This window comes from Aotus nancymaae, unplaced genomic scaffold (genome assembly GCF_030222135.1).
Source record: "Aotus nancymaae isolate 86718 unplaced genomic scaffold, 86718_ANA_hifiasm-v0.15.2.pri h1tg000016l, whole genome shotgun sequence".
Classification (NCBI taxonomy): Eukaryota; Metazoa; Chordata; class Mammalia; order Primates; family Aotidae; genus Aotus; species Aotus nancymaae.
This window is the reverse complement of record NW_026988428.1, coordinates 78977914-79002247: the sequence shown is the minus strand read 5'-3', so window position 1 is coordinate 79002247 and position 24334 is coordinate 78977914. Positions and strand designations below refer to the sequence as shown.

The window sequence follows — 24334 nt, the reverse complement described above, 5'->3', positions numbered from 1 at the left end:
TAAATACATAACATTTATTATTAAATAAATAAATCCATTCATCAAGGAAGCTTTGCTGTCTGTCCTCTTCATACTTATTTCCAGTAATTGAGTCACTGGCATTGTTCTCTTGAGACCAGAAACCCTGCCTTTTTCTAATAGTCATCCACGTCTCATTCTCCGTTCCTGAATGTCTCCTGGTCTTCTGCTGTGACCCTGTCTTTTAGATATTGTCTTTCCCTCTACGTCCCCCAGTATGCTGAGTGCTATGCCTGAACTCAAGGTCTTAAGCTGGGATCCCTGTTACCTGCTCTCAGGCCCCCTGACATTGCTTGTTTGAACATATTGTATCTTGCTGCTAGGTTCGCATAACAGCATCCTTCGCCCACCTATATGTGCCTGTCAGACAACTACCCACTGTTGTAGTTTTCTTCCTGCTTGTTACTTGGGTTTTTCATTTTCTGCCCCATGTGCTAAGTCTGTTCTTTAGCTCCTGTCCTTTAGCAGTGCTTGAAAAAGCCCTGTCGGCCATTTCACTGCTTTGACGGGTACATATCTTTGTGTGGGAAGATTTGGAACTTGTTTCTAGAATATCATCATTATGGTCCTATTCAGGACCAAGAAGTATGTCAAAATCATGCTTGACATGATTTATCACAGATAGCCTAAACTTACGTCCAACTAAAAAGAAGCATCTTTCTTTCCTGCAGCAACTTGACAAGGTTAGGCAGAAGAGTTAAAGGAGGAAAGAGATGAGTTTGTCTCAGGGAAGCAAAATTCACAATGGATGTCAGAACCCCTTTCTCACTTGCAATGAATCGTCCAGTCCTCCAGACATTGCATTGTCCCTCTTCTGCTCTGATGAAGACTGCTAATGAAATACAGAGGTCAATTTCCACTTCTCACATCCTTCATAACTGCCATTGCTAATAGGGTTATGTCCTTCAGGGATTCTGACTCATGTGGAACTTGAATCTATGGAATCAAGTGTGAAGTTGTTTGGGGCATAGATGAATGATTTGTTAGGCTAAGCCTGGGCTTTTCTTTTTTAAAAATGCACACTACAGAATTGTTCCTCAGATACAATTCCGAGGCTCTTCTTTTATTTCTCAGTCTCAGAGAGCAATCTTTTAAGAACTCTTGTTACCTTTTCCTTTAATCTATTTTTGTTTTTGAGATGGAGTCTCACTCTGCCACCAGGCTGGAATGCAGTGTCCAGATCTCAGCTCACTGCAACCTCCACCTCCCAAGTTCCAGCAATTCGCCTGCCTCAGCCTCCCGAGTAGCTGGGACTACAGGTGCGCACCACCATGCCCAGGTGATTTTTTTGTATTTTTAGTAGAGATGGGGTTTCACCATGTTGGCCAGGATGGTCTCGATCTCCTGACCTCATGATCCGCCTGCCTCGGCCTCCTAAAGTGTTGAGATTACAGGCGTGAGCCACCGCGCCCGGCCTCCTTTAATCTATTTTAAAATTATATTGCATGTCCAGACTTTTATCATCACACTCACTGATCATCACAAAACTTCTGAACCTCTTTTTCCCTGGCTCTAGTCAGTTCTTTCTTCATTTTGTCAATGATGGTTTAAAATCATTAAAAATAAAATGCTATTTTGCTCATATTAAATCCTATCTATTCATTGTCTGTGGTATCACATCCAAACATGCCATGTCTTTGAGATCCAGCTTAGGCTCGTTGTGGTGGCTCATGCCTGTAATCTCAGCACTTTGGGAGGTCGAGGCAGGTGGATCACAAGGCCAGGAGTTTAAGACCAGCCTGACCAATATGGTGAAACTCCATCTCTCCTAAAAATACAAAAATTAGCTGGGTGTGGTGGTGGGTGCCTATAGTCCCAGCTACTTGGGAGGCTGAGGCAGAAGACTTGCTTGAACCCCAGAGGTGGAGGTTGCAGTGAATGGAGATCACGCCAGTGCACTCCAGCCTGGGGGACAGAGTGAGACTCTGTCTCAAAAAAAAAAAAAATTCCTGTTTAGATTGGCTGCACGCTATCCATCCAGCTTTACCACGATTCCTAACATACAGATGTGCTTCCTCCTGGGAAAGCCAGTCTTCTCACTGACCTTCAGCGTGGCAGTGGGCAGTGCTATATTTCAGCCCAAGTTTACCTTCAATCAGTATGCTTTTTATTCTGCTCATTTCAAGGTCAAGAAAAAGTCTTATCTCCTCCTTGAAGTCTCATTTGACCACTCTTTCCCTTGATGATTTATCCCTTCTCTGACATTCTACTGCCTTTAATTATTTCCTACATAATCTATAAGTGAAGACCTGATTCTAGTAGATCCTATTAGGTTAAGAACAGAGGCCATGTGTTATAAATGACTTTGTCTTCAATTTTAAGTAGCCACCTGTAGGTACTCAGTAAATCTTATTTATTGGCTGATTTAAAACATAAGTCAAGATTCATCAACCAAAGGAGGAGGATTCAAGCACCAGGCAAGACCAGACATGCTGGGGTTGTATCAAATTTCAGGGGCAGAGTCATAAACTATCATGAATTATTGCAAGAGCTCCCAGTGGTCCAAGGAATATGACATGGATACTACAGTAAGGATTTCCTTTGTTCTGGCTGAGAATGTGGCTCTAGGTGATAAGATCCTCAGGAAAATCTCCTAAAGGTCTGGGACATCTAACAGTCACATAAATTTTTTGTGGGGTGGAATATGAGGGCAATAGATTGCTTCAAGGTCCCTGCATCTATTATTACTCTTCTCTTTTCTGAAAGACGTTTGCATATCAGCTCTGTAGGTCAATGAATAACATACACAAATCACCTGCTTGAGGGCTGTTCAGGATCTTTGTGATAGGTGTGCTTTCCTAAATTAATCAGGCAGAAATTTAACTCTGGTATCCCAAAGGAAACAAAGAAAGTTATTACCGTCTATTGTTATTATCATTATGAACTTATTACCATTACATGATTTCACGAGTGAAGGTATAATTGAATTGGGAGTGCCTATAATTGGATTTTCCTATTCAAGACAACAACTGTCCCAGGAAATGTTTTAAAATGTAAGATTTGGATTGTGAATTGTCCAAGGCAGCCACTAAAAACATGTAGCTGTTGTGTATTTGAAATGTGGCTAGTCCAAATTGAGAGGTGCTGCAAACGTAAAATACAGACAGAATTTCAAAGACCTAGTATGAGAAAAGAATAAAATACATCATTAATAATTCTTTATATTGATTATGTTTTGGAATCATATGACCTTGGATATATTTGGTTACATAATGTTGAATTCAACTTCACCTGTTTCTTTTTACTAATTTTTAATGTGGCTGCTAGAAAATTGAAAATTATACATGTGGCTCTTATTATGTTTCAAATGAATAAGTTAGAGCATCTGTTCTTACTGCCTGGAGTAGAAGTCTGGAAATTCTTGGCAAAAACTGGCTGGAGGGGTCTCACATCTCATGAGAAGTCAAGGTCAGCTCATTGCCACAGCCTAGGATGGTTTAGATCAAGCTCATCCAGCCTGTGGCTGGTAGGCTGCATGCCGCCCAGAATGGCTTTGAGTACAGCCCAATGCAAATGCATAAACTTTCTCAAAACATTGTAAGTTTGTTTTGTGATTTTTCAGAATCAGTGTTAGTATATTTTATGTGTGGCCTAAGACAATTCTTCTTCTTCCAGGGTGTCACACGGAAGCCAAAAGCCAAAAGGTTGGACACCCTTGGTTTACATGACTCATGTTCACCATCCTCGGAGGCACAAAATTAAAATGGATAGTGACTAAATATTATTTTGGCAATTGCATGTGATAGGGAATACAATGACATCAAAAATATTTTGATTGCTTTCTATCTTTGTTATGGGATGAATTATATCCCCTCCCCCCAAATTCATATGCTGAAGCCCTAACCTTTAGTACCTTAGGATGTGATGGTATCTTTTTTTTTTTTTTTCTGAGATGGAGTCATGCTCTGTCACCCAGGTTGGAGTGCAGCGGCATGATCCTGGTCTACTGCAACCTCCACCTCCCGGGTTCAAGTGATCCTCCCACCTCAGTCTCCTGAGCAGCTGGGACTACATGAGCCTGCCACCATGCCTGGCTAATTTTTGTATTTTTAGTAGAGACAGGGTTTCACCATGTTGGTCAGGCTGGTCTTGAACTCCTGACCTCAAGTGATCCACCCGCCTCTGCCTCCCAAAGTGCTGGGATTATAGGCCTGAGCCACCACACCTGTCCTGATTAGGGCTTTTGAAGAGGTGATTAATTTAAATGAAGCTGTTAGCACGCACCCTAATTTAATCAGACTGGTGTCCTTATAAGAAGAGAAAATATAGACAGTAAAGAGATGTATGTGCACAGAGAAAAGACCAAGTGAGGACATAGTTAGAAAGTGGTCATCTGCAAGCCACAGGAGAAATCTGCTCTGTTCACACTTGGACTTTGAACTTCCAGTCTCCGTAACTGTGAGAAAACAAATTTCTGTTGTTTGAGCCACCCAGTCTGTGGTACTTTACTATGACAGCCCTAGCAAACTAATCCAGTCACTACTATTCAAAATGCCAAATATGTCCCTTTCTGCAGATGAGGGATGAGAAAAAACCCTATAAAATATCAAATACAGTCTATCTCCTAAAGCAGAAGGATAGGAAAAACCCAATAACGTAAATAGAGTAAATAAAATTTAGGACAATGTATACACAAACACTTTATATAATGTAAAGTCATGTAGATACTAGTTATGGAACATCTTCTGGCTATTGCTTTTTATCTCTCTAAATGACATTTTCAATATTCTCATGCTCCAAAATGTCAAATTTCCTTTTGTTTAAAATAATTTCACAGTCCATGACATTTGGTTTGAGTACCTATGTATATGGGTAAAGGGGATAGACATACTATTTTCAGAAAACGAAGTTTAGATAGAGTGTCGTTTGCTTTTAAATACCTTCTAAAAGCTTTCTAACATTGCTGGTGTTTCACTTACTAGCTGGCCCTCCCTATTTTCTTTTCTTCTTTCTCATATGATGCCTCTCCAGGTTTGGGCTGGGAATCCAATCTAATTTTATAAGAAATCAAGTACTATGCATAGAATATGGGCAGACTGGAAGGCTGCAAGGCCATCTCTACCATTTAATTTAGATTGGATTATGAGAGGCTCAGACTGTTGCCTAGGATCTCTGGGGAGTGAAAGTGACCTTCCTGAAGTAGGAGCTAGTGTCTGATTCTTATTCTATGCTGTGGCAGCAAATCTCTTCCTTTTCTTGGGAATTCCAAAGGGAATGGTCCGACGTAATATTTAGCCTAGGAACAGAACGTAATGTGTGTATTGTCTAAAACCCATCTTTCACTGATAGCTATTACATTGTTTCTTCTTATAATGTGACTCATTAATTTGCTGCCTAGAGAATGATGTTTATGAGGCCAAGATTATATCCATAAGGACCAGCTTGGTGAGTCATGCTACAAATGTGCGACATTGGTAATGAGGAATATTAAGTAGAAAAGCATTGTTAAAATGATCTTCATCCATGATCCACATCACAAAATGTATTTTCAATCTATAGCCTCACTGATAGCAATCTTCTAGAATGCTCTTCATATGCAAAGCATAATTGTTAACATCTATATTGTAATAAGTCTTTTAAATTTATTTTTATTTTCCTCAACTCAAGCAACTCTGTATAAGCAGTGTGAGTCATATAGCATATTCGACTTGGCCAAAGGAAGCATCTGTGATGTAAATAGTGTAGGCTGCAGAAATTAGGCTCAAGTTGGTGAAATAACATCTGCAAAACAAAGCACTATCTGAAAGGAAAACAAAAGGTAGAGAAATTATTCAGGGTGAGTTAAGATTGATATGCAATGAAATTAAGGAGAGGAATATTTATATTAAACAGCAGAAGCCTTTGTTAGACCTGAAATTTATTAGACCTTTTCTTGTTGATTTAGGGAAATTCTCTTCCTGGATACATTTAACAAGTAATTTGAACATTTTGAAACAATACCAGGAAATTAAAAAAAATTCAGGCAAATATTTAGCGCCTGAGAACACATAAAATTATAATGAGGCCCTTTTCATATATATAAAAATAAAATTTTCTCGAGTTAGAAATGTCTGTCATTTTCATTATTTTTTAAATACTTTTTTTTTTTTTGAGAAGGAGTCTTGCTCTGTCACTCAGACTGGAGTGCAGTGACAGTCTCAGCTTACTGCAACCTCTGCCTCCTAGGTGCAAAAAATTCTCCTGCCTCAGCCTCCTGAGTAGTTGAGATCACTGTTGCCCGTCACCACGCCCAGATAATGTTTGTAGTTTTAGTAGACTCAGGGTTTCACCATGTTGGCCAGGCTGGTCTGGAACTCTTGACCTCAAGTGATCTGCCTGCCTCGGCCTCCCAAAGTGCTGGGATTACAGGCAATGAGCCACGGTGCCCAACATTAACTATATTCTTTATGGCTTAGAGATAGCAAGTATAATATTCTCTTCTGTGAATCACTAGGTGGGTTGATAGTTTTAGTACCTTAAGTAACTTCTAAAGATCAATAGAGTTTTTAAGAGAAAGTTCCCACTTAACATTGCTTAGTTTCTTTTTTTAATTTTTAAAAATTTACATATGTTTATGGGATACTAGTGTAATTTTATTACATGTGTAGATTGCATAGTGGTGAAGTCAGGGCTTTCGGGGGCTTCTTTACCCACATAACATACGTTGAACTTACTAAATGATTTCTCATAATCCACTCACTTCCCACCCCCTCACCCTTCTGATTGCTTAGTTTCAAAACAAATATCTGAATTCCTCCTTTTCAATGGTTCCGGGATTATGCGCTCTTTTTTTTTTTTTTTTTTTTTTTTTTTTTTTGAGACAGAGTTTCGCTCTTGTTCCCCAGGCTGGAGTGCAATGGTGCAATCTCTGCTCATGGCAGCCTCTGCCTCCAGGGTTCAAGCAATTCTCCTGCCTCAGCCTCCTGGGATTACAGGCATGCACCACCACGTAGCTGGGATTACAGGCATGCACCACCACGCCTGGCTAATTTTGTATTTTTAGTAGAGATGGGGTTTCTCCATGTTGGTCAGGCTGGTCTCTAACTTCCAACCTCAGGTGGTCCACCTGCCTCGGCCTCCCAAAGTGCTGAGATTACAGGCATGAGCCACTGCACTCGGCCAAATATGCGCTTTTACTTAGCATTTTTATTCTGTTAGAAGTTATATATTGTAATATTTTTAGAAAAAGTTCACTACTTTAATTGTGTCATTAATCTTGTTGGCTTTATTCTGAATGCGGGTATGAAACTAAATTCTAAAAGTTGAAGGAGTATAAAAGATCATCTAGCCTGGTCTCATTTTATAGATAGGAAGCTGGAATTCAGAGGGGCTGAGTCACTTTGCCATGGTAACACAATTTGTCTATGAGGACAAGAACTGGAATCCACATTTCTGGACCCCTAATTAAGGGTCCTTCCTATCAGACCTGGTTTCCTCCCTTAAAAATATGAGTGTTTCCCATTCAGCTGCATATAAGTGGGGATGACAAGGCCTCCTGAAAAGTTCCTTTGCTCAGAAGACTGGCTTTTCCAGAGTGGGCACCTGCTTGTGTATTTAGGTCAGCACCAGACTTCACAGTCATTGTCCTATGTATGCGTCCATCCTTCAGATTCTTCCAAAACATTGGCGAGAATCATGTACCTGCAAAATATGCAGTACCTTATGATGGGCAGGAGAAATGCCTTTAAAGAAGCGCTAGAGGGGTTTGGCATGGCTCTGGGCAGTTGACACATCGCGGTGACACTCAGAAGACTGCAGTGAGGAGCGGTATATTGAAGAGAGAAATTGGTAGTGTCAGGCCCAGGTGCAGACATTGGACAGTGGCATGGCTGTCTCTGAGAACCTAAACCAGAAAACAATGCTTGCATGGGGCTGCTGGTTGTGGAGGTATATATCAGAAGAGTAGCAAAGCAGCTATTGCCTCTGCAAACCTAAAGGACATGCATGTGTTTATCTTACAAGAAGTTAATCAGAAGAAACCATCCACAAGACCTTCACTCTGCTCACCATCCCATTACGCCCATACACTCTGTCTGTCATTGTCGTCCTGAAAAGGATTCCAGATCCTTCCACTGGCTCTCTGGGTCCCATTTCCTCTGCTCCAATCAAGGACATCACTCCAAGTCTCACCTCTAACTATCCTGCGTCAACAGTTTTCTCTGTTTTGTTGAGTCATTTTGCTCAGCCTACAGTCAAGCTGTTTTCACCCACTTAAAGAAAACAAAATAAAAACCAAAAACTAACAAATAAAAACGCTTGGATTCTTTTATCCTTTAGCTCCCGTGCATTTTCTCTCCTTCCCTTTATAATAAAATCCTCAAGGTTTTGTTATTTTAGTTATTTTATGGTTATCTCCTTTCATTCTCTTTGAACACCTTTTAGTTAGATTTTTTTCCCATCATCATGCCACCCAAATGCCTCTTCTTGAAATCAGCGATGACTTCTGGGCTGCTAAGATCGCTGGTCAATTCTCATTTCTCATCTTACCTGGTTTATTTGCAGGTTTGACCTGGGAATAGCCACTCACTGAGGCTCTGTCTTCCCTTGGCTCCTGGGGCAGGACACCTTTCTTGCTTCCCTGGCCAATGCTCCTCAGTCTCTTTTGCTGGGTTTTCCTCACCATCTCTACGTCTTAAAGTTGGAGTGACTGAGGCTTAGGCCCTAGATAGCATGATTTCTTCTCTATTGAGTCTTTGTTAACTCATCACGTCTGTCTCCTGCCTGTACTCAAATTTATATTTTCAGTCCCGAAGTCTTCACTAAATCCAAGCTCCTTTATCTGGCCTGCTCAGTATTTGTTCTTTAATGTTTCATAGGAACCTTCAAAATGTTGACCCATCCAGACCTAAACTTCTGACATTGCCCCCAAACCATCCTCTCCCATAATCTTCTCCAAGTTGATAAATAAAACCTCTGTCTTTCTAATTGCTCAGGCCTCAAATCTTGTGTGTCTCCAGGCTTCTTTCACTCATTCACAGACAACATCTAAGTCCATCAGCAGATTCTCTCAGCAACACCTTCAAAATAAATTTTGAATCTGACCACTTTTCATCGCCTCTGTGGCTCCCAGTCTGCAGACTAAACAAGTGTTAATTTCTTATCTGGACAGACTCAGTGTTCTCTAAAGTTTAAGGCAACAATGTAATTTATCAAAAGTGTCCAGGCCGTGTGCAGTGGCTCATGCCTGTAATCCCAGAACTTTGGAAGGCCAAGGTGGGAGGATCACGAGGTTAAGAGATCGAGACCATCCAGGCCAACATGGTGAAAGCCCGTCTCTACTAAAAATACAAAAAATAGCTGGGTGTGGTGGCACGTGCCTGTAGTCCCAGCTACTTGGGAGGCTGAGGCAGGAGAATCGCTTGAACCTGTGAAGTGGAGCTTACAATAAGCCAAGATCACGCCACTGCACTCCAGCCTGGAGACAGAGCGAGATTCTGTCTCAGGAAAAAAAAAAGTGTCCACATGGGAACACTTTTGCATGAGAAGAGGCTTGCCCCAATCCTAAAGAGGACTACTGCCTTTTAACTGATCCATAAGAGGTGTAAAGTGGTGTTGTCTAAGGCAACAGGGATGTATGGTCATATTACCTAATTAATTCCCTCCTGCCCTATCCTTGCCCTGAACAGTCTATTATCACCAGACCGACCCAGTGAAACCTGTTAGGTTATACGATGCCTCTGCTTAAAGCATGCAATGGAGAATCATCTCATCCAGAGGAAAGCATCTTTTCCACGACCCTACACAGTCTGTTCCCTTGCTCCCTCTCTGCCCGGTATCTACGACTTTCCTCCTTGTCTGTTCCACTCCAGCCACACTGCCTGCCTGGCTTTTCTTTGAACTTGCCAGGAACACTGCTGCTTCCGGAGCTGTGCACCTGTGGTTGCCCCTGCCTACAGAAGCTCATCGCAGTTAGCTCTTCGGCTTACTCCCTCATCTCCTTCAGGCTCTGACTGAAACATCACCTTCACAGAGACACTTATCCTACTCCCCACAAATATTGCACCCATCCCCTACAACACTTCTTATCCTTTTTCACTTTTCTCCATGACACTTTTCACCATTTAACATTCTTATATTTATCATCTCCTTTTCTCCATTAGAATGAGGGTTGACATTTTTATCAGTTTTGTTCATTTCTGTATCATCAGAACCAAGAATAGTGTGTGGCATGCAGTAAATGCTAAATAAATATTTGTTGATTAACAGGACGAATTTTTTTTTTAAAGTATAAGACCTTAAGTATTTTATTTTCTTCTTTGTAGCTGACTGGCAGCCTATAGATTTTTTTTTTCTTTAAAGGAGTTTGTTCCCCAGACTGGAGTGCAGTGGCGTGATCTTGGCTCACTGCAACCCCCGCTTCCCGGGTTCAAGTGATTCTCCTGTGTCAGCCTCCTGAGTAGCTGGGATTACAGGTGCCCGCCATCACACTCAGCTAATTTTTGTATTTTTAGTAGAGATGGAGTTTCTTTACGTTGGCCAGGCTGGTCTTGAATTCCTGACCTCAGGTGATCCACACGCCTCGGCCTCCCAAAGTGCTGGGATTACACATGTGAGCCACCATGCCTGGCCAGCCTACAGATTTCTATATATCTATATTTATATCCATATTTCAGAGAGATAGAAAACGCCTACTATCCCCCACATCCTTAACATTTCAAAGTATTTTGATCTTTTTCTGGTCCATAGCCGAATTATGTTTTAAAGATTTCTAATCTCTACAAAAGTTTCTATGACCGAGATTAAGAAAATCAAGCCAATGTCCCTAAGACCAAATTCCAAAAGAGGAACAGAAAGTCACAAAAGTGGATATAAGGCTCCTCCCTGTTCTGTTAAATTTTTTAATAGAAAAATGACGTTTGTAAGAAAAAAGCCACACCCCAGTCCAGGAAAATAGAAGAAGCAGATGGATAAAAAGTATTAGATGACTGTTTCTGGACCAAGACCTAACAATGGATAAAGCGTGTCACAATTCTCTAGGGTCTAGCTTGTTCAAATGGGGACATAGCACTGAATCATCCCCAAAGACTCTCCTAGCACTGAAGTTATATGATTCCGTATCTTGAACGTGCCCAAACATGTCCATGGTCAGGGTAAGGCAGAAGTTTGGCGACGGTGGTGCGCGATTCTGTTCTGTTTGTTCGTTTGCTTCCTCTGACCTCCTTAGCTGTTCCTTTCTACTCTGTCTTTCTGATTCTTCCTGCTAAGCTGAATTTCGAAATGCTGGGGTGGTTCTTCTAGACTCCATCCAGGCCTTCTCTTTTCTTCTCTATCTTTACTTACTACTTGGTGATCTCATTCAGACACCTCCAGATTTGTATTTCCAGCCCTGAATTCTCCCCTGGTCTTCAGACATATATATCGATGATCTCTTTGCTTCACATTTGCACCAGGATATCCAATAGTCATTTGAATTTTTTTTTACATCCAAAGAAGAATACTTGATTCTTACTTTACCCTAAATATGCTCCTCTTGTATTTTTACTGGTCATTTCCATCTCAGTGAATTGCGCCACCGTTCGTCCTAGTTGCTCAAGAGTGAAGCCTGGGAGTCATTAATTTCCCTTTCCCTCACTTCCTGTTTCTGCCCTATCAGAAAGTTCTGTGGACACAACCTCCAAAAAGAGCTCCTGAATTCTGTCCACCTCTCTTCATCTCCATTATAACCACCGTAGTCAAAGTTACCATCACTCTCTTGCCACTTCTTTGAAGTACAATATTATTATTACTTTTTTCTTTTTTTTTTTTTTTTTTTTTTGAGACGGAGTCTCACTCTATAGCCCAGGCTGGAGTGCAGTGATGCTATCTGGGCTCACTGCAACCTCTACCTCCCAGGTTCAAGCGATTCTCCTGCATCAGTCTCCTGAGTAGCTGGGATTACAGGCACCCACCACAACGCCCAGCTAATTTTTGTATTTTTGGTAGAGACGGGGTTTCACCATGTTGATCAGGATGGTCTCAATCTCTTGACCTCGTGATCCGCCCACCTCAGCTTCCCAAAGTGCTGGGATTACAGGCATGAACCAGTGTGGCTAGCCAAAATATTATTTTTATTTTTATTTTATCTTACTTTTGTGAGACAATCTTGCTCTGTCACCCAGGCTGGAGTGCAGTGGTGTGATCTTGGCTCACTGCAACCTCTGCCTCTTGGGTTCAAGCGATTTTCCTGCCTCAGCCTCCTGAGTAGCTAGGTTTACAGGTGCATGCCACCACACCCAGCTAATTTTTGTATTTTTAGTAGAGACAGGGTTTCACCACATTGGTCAGGCTGGTCTCAAACTCCTGACCTAGTGATCTGCCTGCCTCAGCCTCCCAAAGTGCTAGGATTATATGTGTGAGCCATTGTGCCCAGGCAGAATATTATTTTTAAAGCTGGCACAAATAGCCCTTTAATTAGCTCCCCTACTTTCATTGTTGATACAGTAATCCCTTTCTCCTTAAGCAACCAGAAGTATAGTTTTAAATATAAATCAGATTATTTATTTTAAGTTTCCTAAATGGCTTTTCATTACTCTGAAAATAATATTCCAACTGAATGCCTTAAAAGACCTATAATTGGGCCTGCCTGTCCCCTCTGCCTGACTTCCTCCTTCTTAGCCTTTTCATAGTTGGTCCTTCTTGTTATTCAGACCTTAGTCCCCATGGCCTCCTCAAAGAAAGATTTTACCACATAGTCATTCTGCACCACATTTCCTTGTTGTAAAGCACTGTTCAGCACTTACTACTGTCTTCCCCTTCACTAGATGGTAAGCTCCTTGTGAACAGAAAGTGAAAGTAGCCCTCCTGCTTCATGACCATCACTACCACAAGCAGTCTGTCTGGCATCTGAGCACTACTTAGAAGGCTCTCAATATATATTAGTTAAATGGATTGATGAATGAATATTCTATTTCCAGAGAGCTATTTGTGATCTGTCCAACTCATCTCATTCCTGTTTTTTTTTTCCTTTCTTTTTTTTTTTTTTTTAAGGTTGGGAAACTGATTTTCTTATGTAGACTTAGCAAGTCCTCTCAAAGTTGGCCCAGGGATCCGGGTTGATTCACCAAGAGTGGAACATACTATTGGTTAATGGTTGAAGACACAGTCACATGCAGACTAATGAGTTCTTGCAAAATGACAAATCTTACAGGCAGATTTGATTGATAATTTGTAATGACTGACTGTCAAAGGGGCCTGTCATACCACCACAGTACCGTGAGACTGCTGGCAACCTAAAATTCCTAATGGCATGGTTGGTTCAACATCTCGGGAAAAGCACCATATTGGGGCATGTCTTTCTGTGGACGTTTACTGATGATACAATATTGAGACTTATTGGCAACTGTTTTGAGGGCTCTCTACACTTGCACATGACATCTTGCATTAACTTACATTATACTGAGCTAATTGGTAGCTTGGTTTCTTACCATAGAGGGAGAATCTACCCTCCACAACACAGGAGTCAGACAGAGCCATTCTAAAGAGGGCTCTATCACAGATAAAATTGAACTGCAGTTTAGCCCAACCAGTTTTGGCCCTTGCTTTAACAATGGGATTCTGATTCAAACAAGCTCTGAAAAATCTATGTGCCAAAGTTGTATTTTTGTAAAAGAGAATGAACATGACTTCTATATGTGTCAAAATGAATGCTGTGAAGAAATATAAAACAACTAGAATAAAAGTTTTGTAAAAAAAAAACCCTCCCTCTTGCCATTCAGGTACTACTAAAGCAAGATATTATTTCACTTCTCTGAAAGGTGAAACTTGTTTTGATTAAATATTAACTGGAATACAACGTTCAACTTTGAGGTCCTCAATTTCAATTCATTCAACGGTATCTGTTGAGCAGTTATAGGTATTCAGGCATTGTGTTGTATAAAATGGAAAGGGCTTACAGACACAATTACATGATTAGTAGAACTGATCTTTTGACCAAAGGATAAAAACCAACATTGTTTGTTTTCAAGAAAATAAGAAGGGCATGTCATATACAGATTGTCTTATTTTCAGAGAGGAACAAGATAGAAACAATATTCCATTTGATATTAAGATACCAAGAAGAAGAAGCTTATCGATCCTGAGGGTTATATTCACTAGAAATAATTTCTATGGAAACTCACCTTAAACAGTTAAAAGAAATTTTTCAAGTTGGTTTACATAGTCCATTCTGTTATCAGGGAGACATGGAGGCTCCAGACATTTTGATAAGTTTGGGAAACTTTCATGGTTTTAACACATAGTCCTATGTAGACACAATTGTACCAGTTCATGACTTTGACTCATATTCCTGAGGCTCCTTAGACCATACTGTCAGGTAGAAATGTCAATAAACTGTCCAATAGTCCCACTAAATACTACTTTGATAAGACCACTTCGGAACTTAAATTTTAAGGGAGAAAACTGCTAGGACCTGAGAAACACTTAACAGCTTCCTGTAATAGTAAAGCTTGGAAAAGGGAAGACATTGGGAACATGAGCACACTCTTCAAGTGATTACAGTTACCTAGAAACGAGTTTTTGAACTGTCCTTTACACCCACAGAGGACAGAGTCAGAGATAATGGTTGGAATGGGTAGACAGGCAATTTTTTTTTGCTTAATAGAAAGATCATGCAAAGTTGTAAGTCGGTGCCCTCCACATTCTTAGAATTTAAGTATAGACCACAAGGGAGGAACAGCAGATTGCCTTCAGAGCAGAAAAGATTAAGAGGCTACCCTAGATCCTCAATTGGAGCACTAGCGCCCCCTTGAGGGTGTTTTGAAGTTTGAAGGAATGTTTTTTATTAGTCATAACAGAGGGAATTAGCTGTTCTTCTGTGGTCAGGACTTAGAAATGCTAGCTGCCTTGAAATTATTAAGAGCACATCAAATGAAAAATTGTCCCATGTCTCACATCCCACATGACTTTCAAATGTTATAACAGAGTAAATCCACCATAAGTGTAAATCGCAAGTACTTTACTACCTAATAATTTTGAACGTTTTTAAAAGAAAATTAAGTAAAATAATTTAGAAGCAAGTTGTCACGAGAAGGCACATTTAAATCAAATAAAGATTTGAGCTTCCTGAATTATTCCTCTCCTTTGTCCATTCTGCTGTGATGTTTTTCAGTTCAGCAAATGTATTTTCTAGTACCAAGATTTTTGTTTGATTTTAAAATTTCTTTGTTAAATTTCTCTGATAAATTTCTGACTTTCTTTTCTATATTTTCTTGGACATCACTGATATTCCTTAAACTGTATTTTGAATTCTTGTTCAGAGAGCTCACAAATCACCATCTTGTTAGGGTCAGTCATTGGATTTTTGCTTTGTCCTTTTGTGTGTGTGTGGGGGGGTCACAGTTCCCTGTTTGATGTTGTTTCTTTCTTTCTTTTTTTTTTTTTTTTTGAGACAGAGTCTTGCTCTGTCACCAAACTGGAGCACAGTGGCACAGTCTCGGCTCACTGCAACCTCCGCCTCCCGGGTTCAAGCGATTCTTCCGCCTCAGCCTCCCGAGTAGCTGGGACTATAGGCGAGTGCCAAACGCCTGGCTAATTTTTGTATTTTTAGTAGACACGGGGTTTCACCATGTTGGCCAGGATGGTCTCGATCTCTTGACCTCATGATCCACCCACTTCGGCCTCCCAAAGTGCTGGGATTACAGGCGTGAGCCACTGCGCCCGGCTGATGTTGTTTCTTATAGGTATGTATCTATGTCTTTGCATTAAAGGATCAGCTAGTTGGTCCACTTTCCTTTGTCTGCCTTGCCTTGTTTTGTTTTATATTGGCTATGTTTGCTTAGCAAATCTTTACCACTAGGTCACTGCATACATTTCAGCTCTAGGTGGCACATGAAGTCCAGATTTGCCTTGGTTCGGCCTATCCTGAAAAGGAGACGTCCCAAGGGAACTATCCTGGCATTGTGTAAAAGTTGGCTGGGGGCTCATGCCCAAGGGACCTGTGCAATGTACCTCCTACAGTATGGTGCTGCTGAAGAGCCACTCTGATTTGGTGTCTCCTTTGGCCAAGTTACAGAGCAAAGTTGCTGGGACTGGGAATGGCGGTTTCACCTCCCCTCTTTCTCTCTGCCTATCCTCAAGCTATTTCTCCTTTCAGGCAGTCACGATGGTTCCTGTGGGTTAAGGCAAGGATAGATTTCCTGCCAGGGAACCCAAGATAGTGGGAAAACTAGTTGACCACCTCAACCTCACTTTTTCCAGTGTAGAAACATGAGTTGGCAGAAGATTTTCTGCCCACTTGTTACCAGGCAGAATTGTGGGGGAAAGGCGTTGTGAATGTGGAAGCCTCATTCTCCTATCATCTGCCCAGAGTTTTTTCACTTCTCTGTGGTTCTGGAATCTGTCTCATCCTCGTATTTGAGTTCTGGGTTGTTGCTGGTGAAAATCTCAGAGCTATATATTTGGTTTTGGTTTTCTGTTGGGTAGAGGGGAGTGAAGCCAGCTTGCTTCTATGCTGCCATTTATAAACTTTTGGGGTATTGCCCCTACTTTAAGTTATTTCCATTTTCTCTCATTATATGAAAATATATCTCATCTTTTAGTACTTATTTTGACTCTAGTTTTTATTCTAAGGTTCTACCTGTATCTATGCTTGTTCAGTTATTTGTTATTAACTAATTCATATTAACTTGTTCATTTTTTCACTTGTTTTTATACATCTTATATGAAGGACTAATGATCTTTTGATTTGTTTTAGACCTTAACTTATTCATTTTAATTATACCTAGACATCAGGTGATTTCATTATGTCATTTAGAGTGGTTACATCTGAACGTATACATAGGGAATCCATATTATTTTATTATAAATTAGTTTCATTTTATCTTGATTTCATACTAGAGTTAGAAAAAGATATAAAATTTTAAAAATCAATATGTAGATTTCAAATCTATGAATTACTATTTAAAATATTAAAGAGGGCATTACATAATATTAATATGAAAATGGAATGTTGTCTTATAGGGTTGTGAACACTGCATTAGATAATCTCTAACGTTTTCTCATCTCCAAAATCCTATGACTACCCGGTTTCTTTAACCTTATCGAGAACAGTGAACACCACTGTTTCCCAGAACAGTATATGATCCATTCACAGAAACTCGTGCTAAGTTGACCATCCTCTTTTGCTAGTACAAATGTTTATTTTCTACTCATAAAAGATTAGCCATTTTTCTGTTATTATTTCATTGAATTGAAGAGCTCTTGCTGAATCAAGTGATGCAAACATTAGTTCTCCCAACATGATTATTTCACACCCATCTCTGTGTACTCTTCTTACCTAGCTTGACAAGGTGGAGCATGGAGGTATTACTTCCTCTTTCAGTACAAGCAGTTACTGAGAGGTTGTAGATGTCTCCTGGAGGTAAGCTGAGAATTGCAGTCATGACATTGCGTGTTACCTGCAAGATCATCAAAATCAAGCGTTTAAACTTTTAGTGAATAAGCTAGTGGACCACCCCAAACAACCTAAGGAGCATAGCAGACACATTCCCTCTCTGTTCTATGCTGCCATCTGCAATTTATTATATTATAGGTACGTTAAATCTTCTGAAAATTTTATAAATTCATTAGCTGGGGCCAGTGCAAGGTAGCTTTAACAATGCATTATATACATCAGAACAATTTTGCAATTAATTCCCTAATTTGGAATGGGTCTTATACTGACATTTTCTCACATATTCACAATAGATTTTTAAAAAGACAATTACTGAGTTGCTATGATATGTACATTCTAGGAAGTTCAAAAGAAACTTAGCTGGGCGTGGTGGTGGGTGCCTGTAGCTCCATCTACTTGGGAGGCTGAGGCAGGGGAATCACTTGAACCTGGGAGCAGAGGTTGCAGTGAGCCAAGATCTCGCCACTGCACTCCAGCCTGGTGACAGAGCTAGACTCCGTCTCAAAAAAAAAAAAAGAAAGAAAAAAGAAACCTACCCATATCTACAGACATGTGGCTTCCTACCTACTGGCCTTTATTATTTCCCATCCTCCCCTACAGCTAGAGGGGATGATGTGACCCAGTGATCCGACCAGTGGATTGTAAGTAGAAGTCACATGGACAACTTATAGTTCAGTTCACATCCTGTAAGTGCTGGGCTTCCACATCGTCCCTTTTCTTTCCCCCTTCCTGCAGGTTGGAACGGGGATGTAATGGTGATAAAGGTTCCTCTCTCCTCTCTACACACAGGAACTACGCGTAGTGGCAGATGGAACAACAAAAGAGAATTTGCATTCCTGGATGACTCCTTAGAGCAGAAGGCCCCCGTCAGTCCTGTGCTCTCGTGGGAGAAGCAGAAACTTCTATTTTGTTTGAGCCACTCTCCTTTTGTTTGTTTCTTTATTACAGTAGTTTAGTCTGTATCTTAATCAAGAAACATCAAAAAGTGTATTTTGGAGAAAAGAAATCAGTAGTCTCAAAGTTCCCAAATCTTTAGGTGTTGGTGATATATGGGAAAAATTTGAAAATATATTAATTGTGGTTTTCTTGAAAATGTTTGGCATCCCGAAGAAAAAGCTCAAATCATAATTCTAAATATAAGTGAAATCAATAGTGGCAATGACTACAGTTCACTGTTAAAGATTAAACGGTAAGCTCTACGAAAGGAAGAATTTAATGTTTGTTCACTGTCTTATCTCTAGAGCCTAAAACAGACTACAGATATGCAAACATTTGACATCACAATAAATGATTGCTTAGTGGTTTTCGGTAGTTCATAAAACTAAATGTACAGACACACAATACTGGCATTCAAAGAAACATACACTCTTTTTAATTTTCTTTTTTCCTTCTGCAACAACCATCCAGTGGAGCATTCTAGAATGGGACAGGTCTGTTGTATCATCACCATATGTCCAACTGATATATAACAGACTGTTGAAATATTCCACAGAAGTGATTTCTGGAGCCACTGGGGCTACAAGGGAGAAAAGAGGCACAATTTAGTATAATAGACTCATGAATACAGTATTTAGCAGTAGAGCATGAAATCCCATTTAGATTCAACTTAGCAAATTAGAATTCAAAGCACATGATAGTCCTGGTAACTACTGGACCTCTCAGTAACAGTGAAGGATGGTGACACACGGTGGGCACTTGTTTTATGGGATCCCACGCCTTGTATCTCTAAGATACGAGACACCCAGACCCATCTGTACTTGAGGATATCAAAGTCTTTTATATAAATTTCACCATTACAAGAGTCCTAAAAGGGTCACTTGTTTGGATATATTTGTTACATCAGCCAATGAATATTAATAGGCATCAGTAGAGTTATAATCCAAGTAGGATTAAAAAAATCTAGAGTCCTGTAAACCTAAGTCTCTTTTATTTACTTGCAGCAAAGACGTTTATGGGAATGAAGAACAGTAGGATACAAGGGTAGAAAGATAGAAGATAATAGTATTACAAGTAGGATAGAACACAAATGTTATTTCCATAAAATAACAAGACATTATTATTGACAATGTCTAGCCCAGTGCTTTGCAGAAAACAGGCTCTTACTAAATGTTGCTGAAGCAAGCAGTAAGAGAGAGAAAGAAGAGAAGAACAAGCTTTTTTTTTTTTTATTTAAATCATGCCACGAAGCTAAATTCTAACACTGAGTTTGCTACTTTATCACCTTACACATTTAAATTTTTAAAAATTTAGTCAGGGAATGCCTGTAATCCCCACATTTTGGGAAGCCATGGTGGGTAGATCGCTTGAGTCCAGGAATTTGAGACCAGCCTGGGCAACTTAGCGAACCCCATCTCTACAAAAAAATTAAAAAATTTAGCTGGGCATGGTGGCACACCCTGTAGTCCCAGCTACTAGGGAGGCTGAGGTGGGAGGGCTGTTTGAGCCCAGGAGATTCAGGCTGCAGTGAGCTGTGAGCCTGCCATTGCATTCCAACCTGGGTGACAGAGTGAAACCTTGGCTTTAAAAAATATTTACTTTTGTTTACTTATTTATTTTTGGCAGCGTCTCACTTTGTCACCCAAGCTGGAGTGCAGTGGTGCAATCTCGGCTCATTATAGCCTCGACTTCCCAGGCCCAAGCATCCCTCCTGCCTCAGCCTACCAAGTAGCTAGGACCACAGGTGCAGGCCACCACACTCGGCTAATTTTTGTGTTTTTTGTAGACACGGGGTCTTTTTATGTTGCCTAGGTTGGTCTTGAACTCCTGGGCTCAAGCAATCTGTCCACCTTGGCCTCCCAAAGTGCTGGGATTATAGACATGAACTTCCGAACCCAGCTGAAGGAAAAAGAAAAAATTAAAAATTTGTTAACTAGGGAGGAGAATTCATCACAAACTTTATACTATATAAGCTTTGAAAGCATATTTTAATTACTTTTTAAAGTTACTGCTAATTCTGATTATTTTAAAAAGCAAACATACAGTTAAATTTAAATTCCATGTATATGTTGGTTTGAAGACAGTAGGTATTCTATTCTGAGATAGAGGACAATGTCAACTTAAATCTTTAGAAAATTTCTATAAAGTATAGAGAATTATTTCCCCCAATACGATGCTAATACTTACAACAAACATTCATAACTAGCTATGCTTTCACAAATAATTTTTCATTGAAGAATTTGTAATATATAAAGTAAAAACATTTCTGTTTCATGTGAAATAGGAATAGCATTTATATAGTATGTTTACCAATAAAACCTTGAAGTATCAGCAATGCATCTAACAAGTAACACAAATCTACATCATATTTCAAAATATTCTACTAAAGGAAAATAATCTTGGCTTCCTTATAGTCTCCTAATATAGTCCAACAGATTTCATCATATACAAGAACCTATGCATATATTTCTTCAGAGGATATTTTCTCATGTCCTAATTTTCATAACAAAAAGAAACATCTTTAAAATTGCAAATCCAGAAGCACATATCTTTCCTCTCACATGTCAGATTTTTATTTCCATGTTGTTGCTTTGAAACCTAGCATCTTGCTGGAAGGCCACAAGATGTCACTATTTGTTTATTAATAATTTGGCCCCTCAGCATAATTACCATGATTGAGGCTAGCCAACTGAATTGCCTAATGAAGATGGTAGACTTGAGTTCCTAATAAATCACATCTAATTCAACTATTTTGTTCCTATTTCCTTTAATACCACACAATTTGGAAAATTCAAAGCATAGAAAAGGTAGGCATGGGATTCTTATTTGCTTTAAATGAGAAGGTAAAAGACATCACGCACTCATGCGTTTTTACTTTATGTATTACAAATTCTTCAGTGAATAATTGTTTTGAAATTATAGCTAGTCATGAATGTTTGTTTTATGAGTATTAGAATCCACTTTGGGAGGCTGAGGCAGGTGGATCACCTGAGATCATGAGTTTGAGACCAGCTGGGCCAACATGGTGAAACCCCTCTCTACTAAAAATACAAAATAAATTAGCTGGGCATGGTGGTGTATGCTTGTATTCCCAGCTACTTGGGAGGATGAGGCAGGAGAATTGCTTGAACCTGGGAGGCAGACGTTGCAGTGAGCTGAGAGTGAGCCATTGCACTCCAGCCTGGGCAACAGAGTGAAACTCCATCTCAAAAAAAAAAGTATTAGTATCATATTAGGCCTGTCAGGAGGTAGCGGGTGAGGGGAAGGAGAGCATTAGGACCAATACCTAATGCATGTGGGTCTTAAAAACTAGACTATGGGTTGATAATTGCAGCAAACCACCATGGCACATGTATCCCAGAACTTAAAATAACATTTAAAAAATGTTAAAAAAAATATGTAACAAACCTGCATGTTCTGCACATGTATCCCAGAAGTTAGAGTAGAATTTAAAAAAATATACAAAAAAACCTACTGGAATTTTCAACTGGTTTAAAAAATAAGTATAAAAATGATAGTAATCTGTCATATATAACAGTGACTTACGTTACATGATTTAATTCTCACACATACTGTGAGGTATTTTTTCTTTATTATTTATTTATTATAATTATACCCATTTTATAGATGTGAGAATTGAGACCATCTCTGTCAATATATTCAGACAATACCTGTAGACTGCTGGTTCAGCATGACTTATTTATTTGACCCAGGAAAAGATAGGAAATGGTCAAAGATTTCATTGGAGACAATTTACCAGGTAAATAGCTTGTATGTTAACCATAGTTTATTGATCCAGACTTGCTATGTCCATTTAAATTGTTACAAACTTTGCTCGATCCTAATCAGTTTCCCATCTTGGAAGGCATACCTTAAACCATTTGAGCCAGAAAGCCAAATCCTATTAATATTTCACTTCTTTTGTTTCCCGTTAAGAGACAGTGCAAAGACTGTCAAGGTGGTGTTCAACATGTTAAGTTTTGCTCCCCTAACCAGTTGTCTCTAAGTAGGCTGTAGAGCCTATTTAGCTGACATTTTAGGGGGTTCTACCAGTGAAAAAATAGAAGCCCAGAGTCATTGAGATAATTTGCTCAAAGTTTGGCAGCTAGAAATGAGCAGTCCCAGGTTCAGATATTACATCTGGGGTTTTTCCAGGCAACTGTCCTGCCAGGAAGGAAAGAGCATTCTCAGAAAGTTATTATCAATATAGTTAAATTATAAGAATTATTGATACAGTGAAGTTTAATTGTAATTAAATATGTGATTATCAATATAGGCAAAAGCCTAACACAATGCTTGCCAAATAATTGATTTTTTTCCCTCCTTTTTGGGTATTCTTTCACTTTTCTGCTCTAATATTACCATTAAAATCTGGAAGAAAAAGTACTCTGGATATTGGCTAGTAAAGAAAAGAGACATGCTTGTGTAAGTTAATTGTGTAAAAATTCACAGATGATTGATTTCTTTCCACTTTTTTTCATTGATAAATTTCAACAGAGTAAACTAGATGTCCACTGAGGAAACCATTTGCCAAAATTATTCCCCTAAGCAGTATTTTTCTCCTCTGTTTTCTCAGGACAACTCTAATTACAACCTTGTTTGATAAAAGGTTCTTGAAAAGTCTTAGTTCAAACAATGAGGGTTAGTGTTTCTTTGAGGAATTTCCCCTTCTCATTGCTATCTCTGACTACTGATGACGCAACTACATAATTTAAGGTTCCCAAGGATAAAAGACCAATCATTTTGTAAGTGCTTAAACTTTGTGTCATGTATTTTGCAAAGTAGCTTATTTAATAGTGAAATTGTAATAGATAATAACAGATAACTGATACTATTATCATCCCCATTTTCAACATGAAAAAAACTGAGGCTTAGTAAATTTAACGTGCTCAAGGTTAAATTTCTGTGGTGTGTGGGAGGGTCTATTCAAATCCCGATCTATCTGCCTCTGAAGCCTATTTTTTACTTCTACAATGGACCCTACTACAGTCAGACTATGACTTTAAAAATGGCTTAATTAATAAGGAAATGGAGGCACGCTAACAAATATAATCATCATATGGGTAAAATCAATTGACTGTGCAGTGTGAAGCTGTTGGCTGTACCTGCCACATCTCCATTCTAATCAATCCCAGCTGGGGAGTATATAAATCAAGGTCAGTGCCTCAGAATAAAAATGATATTTTAATTTTTAGAGATTATCAACTGGACAAAATAATGAATGATCAGAATCAATATTATCTCTCATGAAATTGATGTTCATCCAGTGCTGGGTGCATGGCACTTTCTAGAGCTTTGGAGCCTTGATAACTCCTCACAATAATGCTCTCTCCTCATGGAACCATTCCCCACACACGCCTCACCTGTTATGAAGCTGATGGTGGAGCTGTCACAGCAGCTCAATTCTGGATCTCCCCATGTCACCATGGTAACCCGGAAGTTGTAGTACCATGCTGGCAGCAGATTAGCTATTCTCTGAATGAGAAAAGCAAGCAGGAGACAAAAGACTGAGGGTGAAAGTACTATTTTTGGAGTAGAGTTACTTTCATTAGGTCTTAAAAAAATTAATAAGTAATTTTAGTTTTCCTTTTTAGTGTGTTTTTGTATTTCCTAAATTTATGATAAAATATTCTTTCTAGAATGAAATGAGACATAAATAAAATAAAATACAAAAATATAATTTTTAAAGGTGATTCGAGGATATAGAGCCAAAGATTTCCAATATTTGTTTCATTTTGCAGTTTCCTAATATCACACCCATGAAATAGTGCTTATTTGTAAGTGACTATACATACATATCTCCCTATTTCTAAGACAAATAACCTCTCACAACTCTATGTTTTTTCAATGTAAACCATGAACAGGAGTCCTTCAGAGTCTTCAACTGGGTAGAGAGCAATTGTGTACTTTGTGAATAGCCTGTGGGTAACCTACATTTTTCAAAATTATTCCAATTTCAGAAAGAGCAATTTTTACCTGTTTTCTTAAAAATCATCCTCTAAAAGTCTGACATTAGAGGTATTTAATAGATTA

General features: G+C 39.3%; 1 protein-coding gene across 2 annotated transcripts in view; it reads right to left on the bottom strand.

Moving 5' to 3' along the window:
- Positions 1–24334, bottom strand: part of PTPRO (protein tyrosine phosphatase receptor type O) — a 274904-nt gene that overhangs the window by 55470 nt on the left and 195100 nt on the right. For both annotated transcript variants that reach the window (XM_064377705.1, XM_064377707.1), the window contains exons 10-12: positions 23665–23776; positions 18730–18881; positions 17249–17369 (exon numbers count right to left, since the gene is read on the bottom strand). In XM_064377705.1, coding sequence (XP_064233775.1) covers positions 17249–17369; positions 18730–18881; positions 23665–23776 — 385 coding nt within the window. The remainder of the gene's footprint in view (positions 1–17248; positions 17370–18729; positions 18882–23664; positions 23777–24334) is intronic.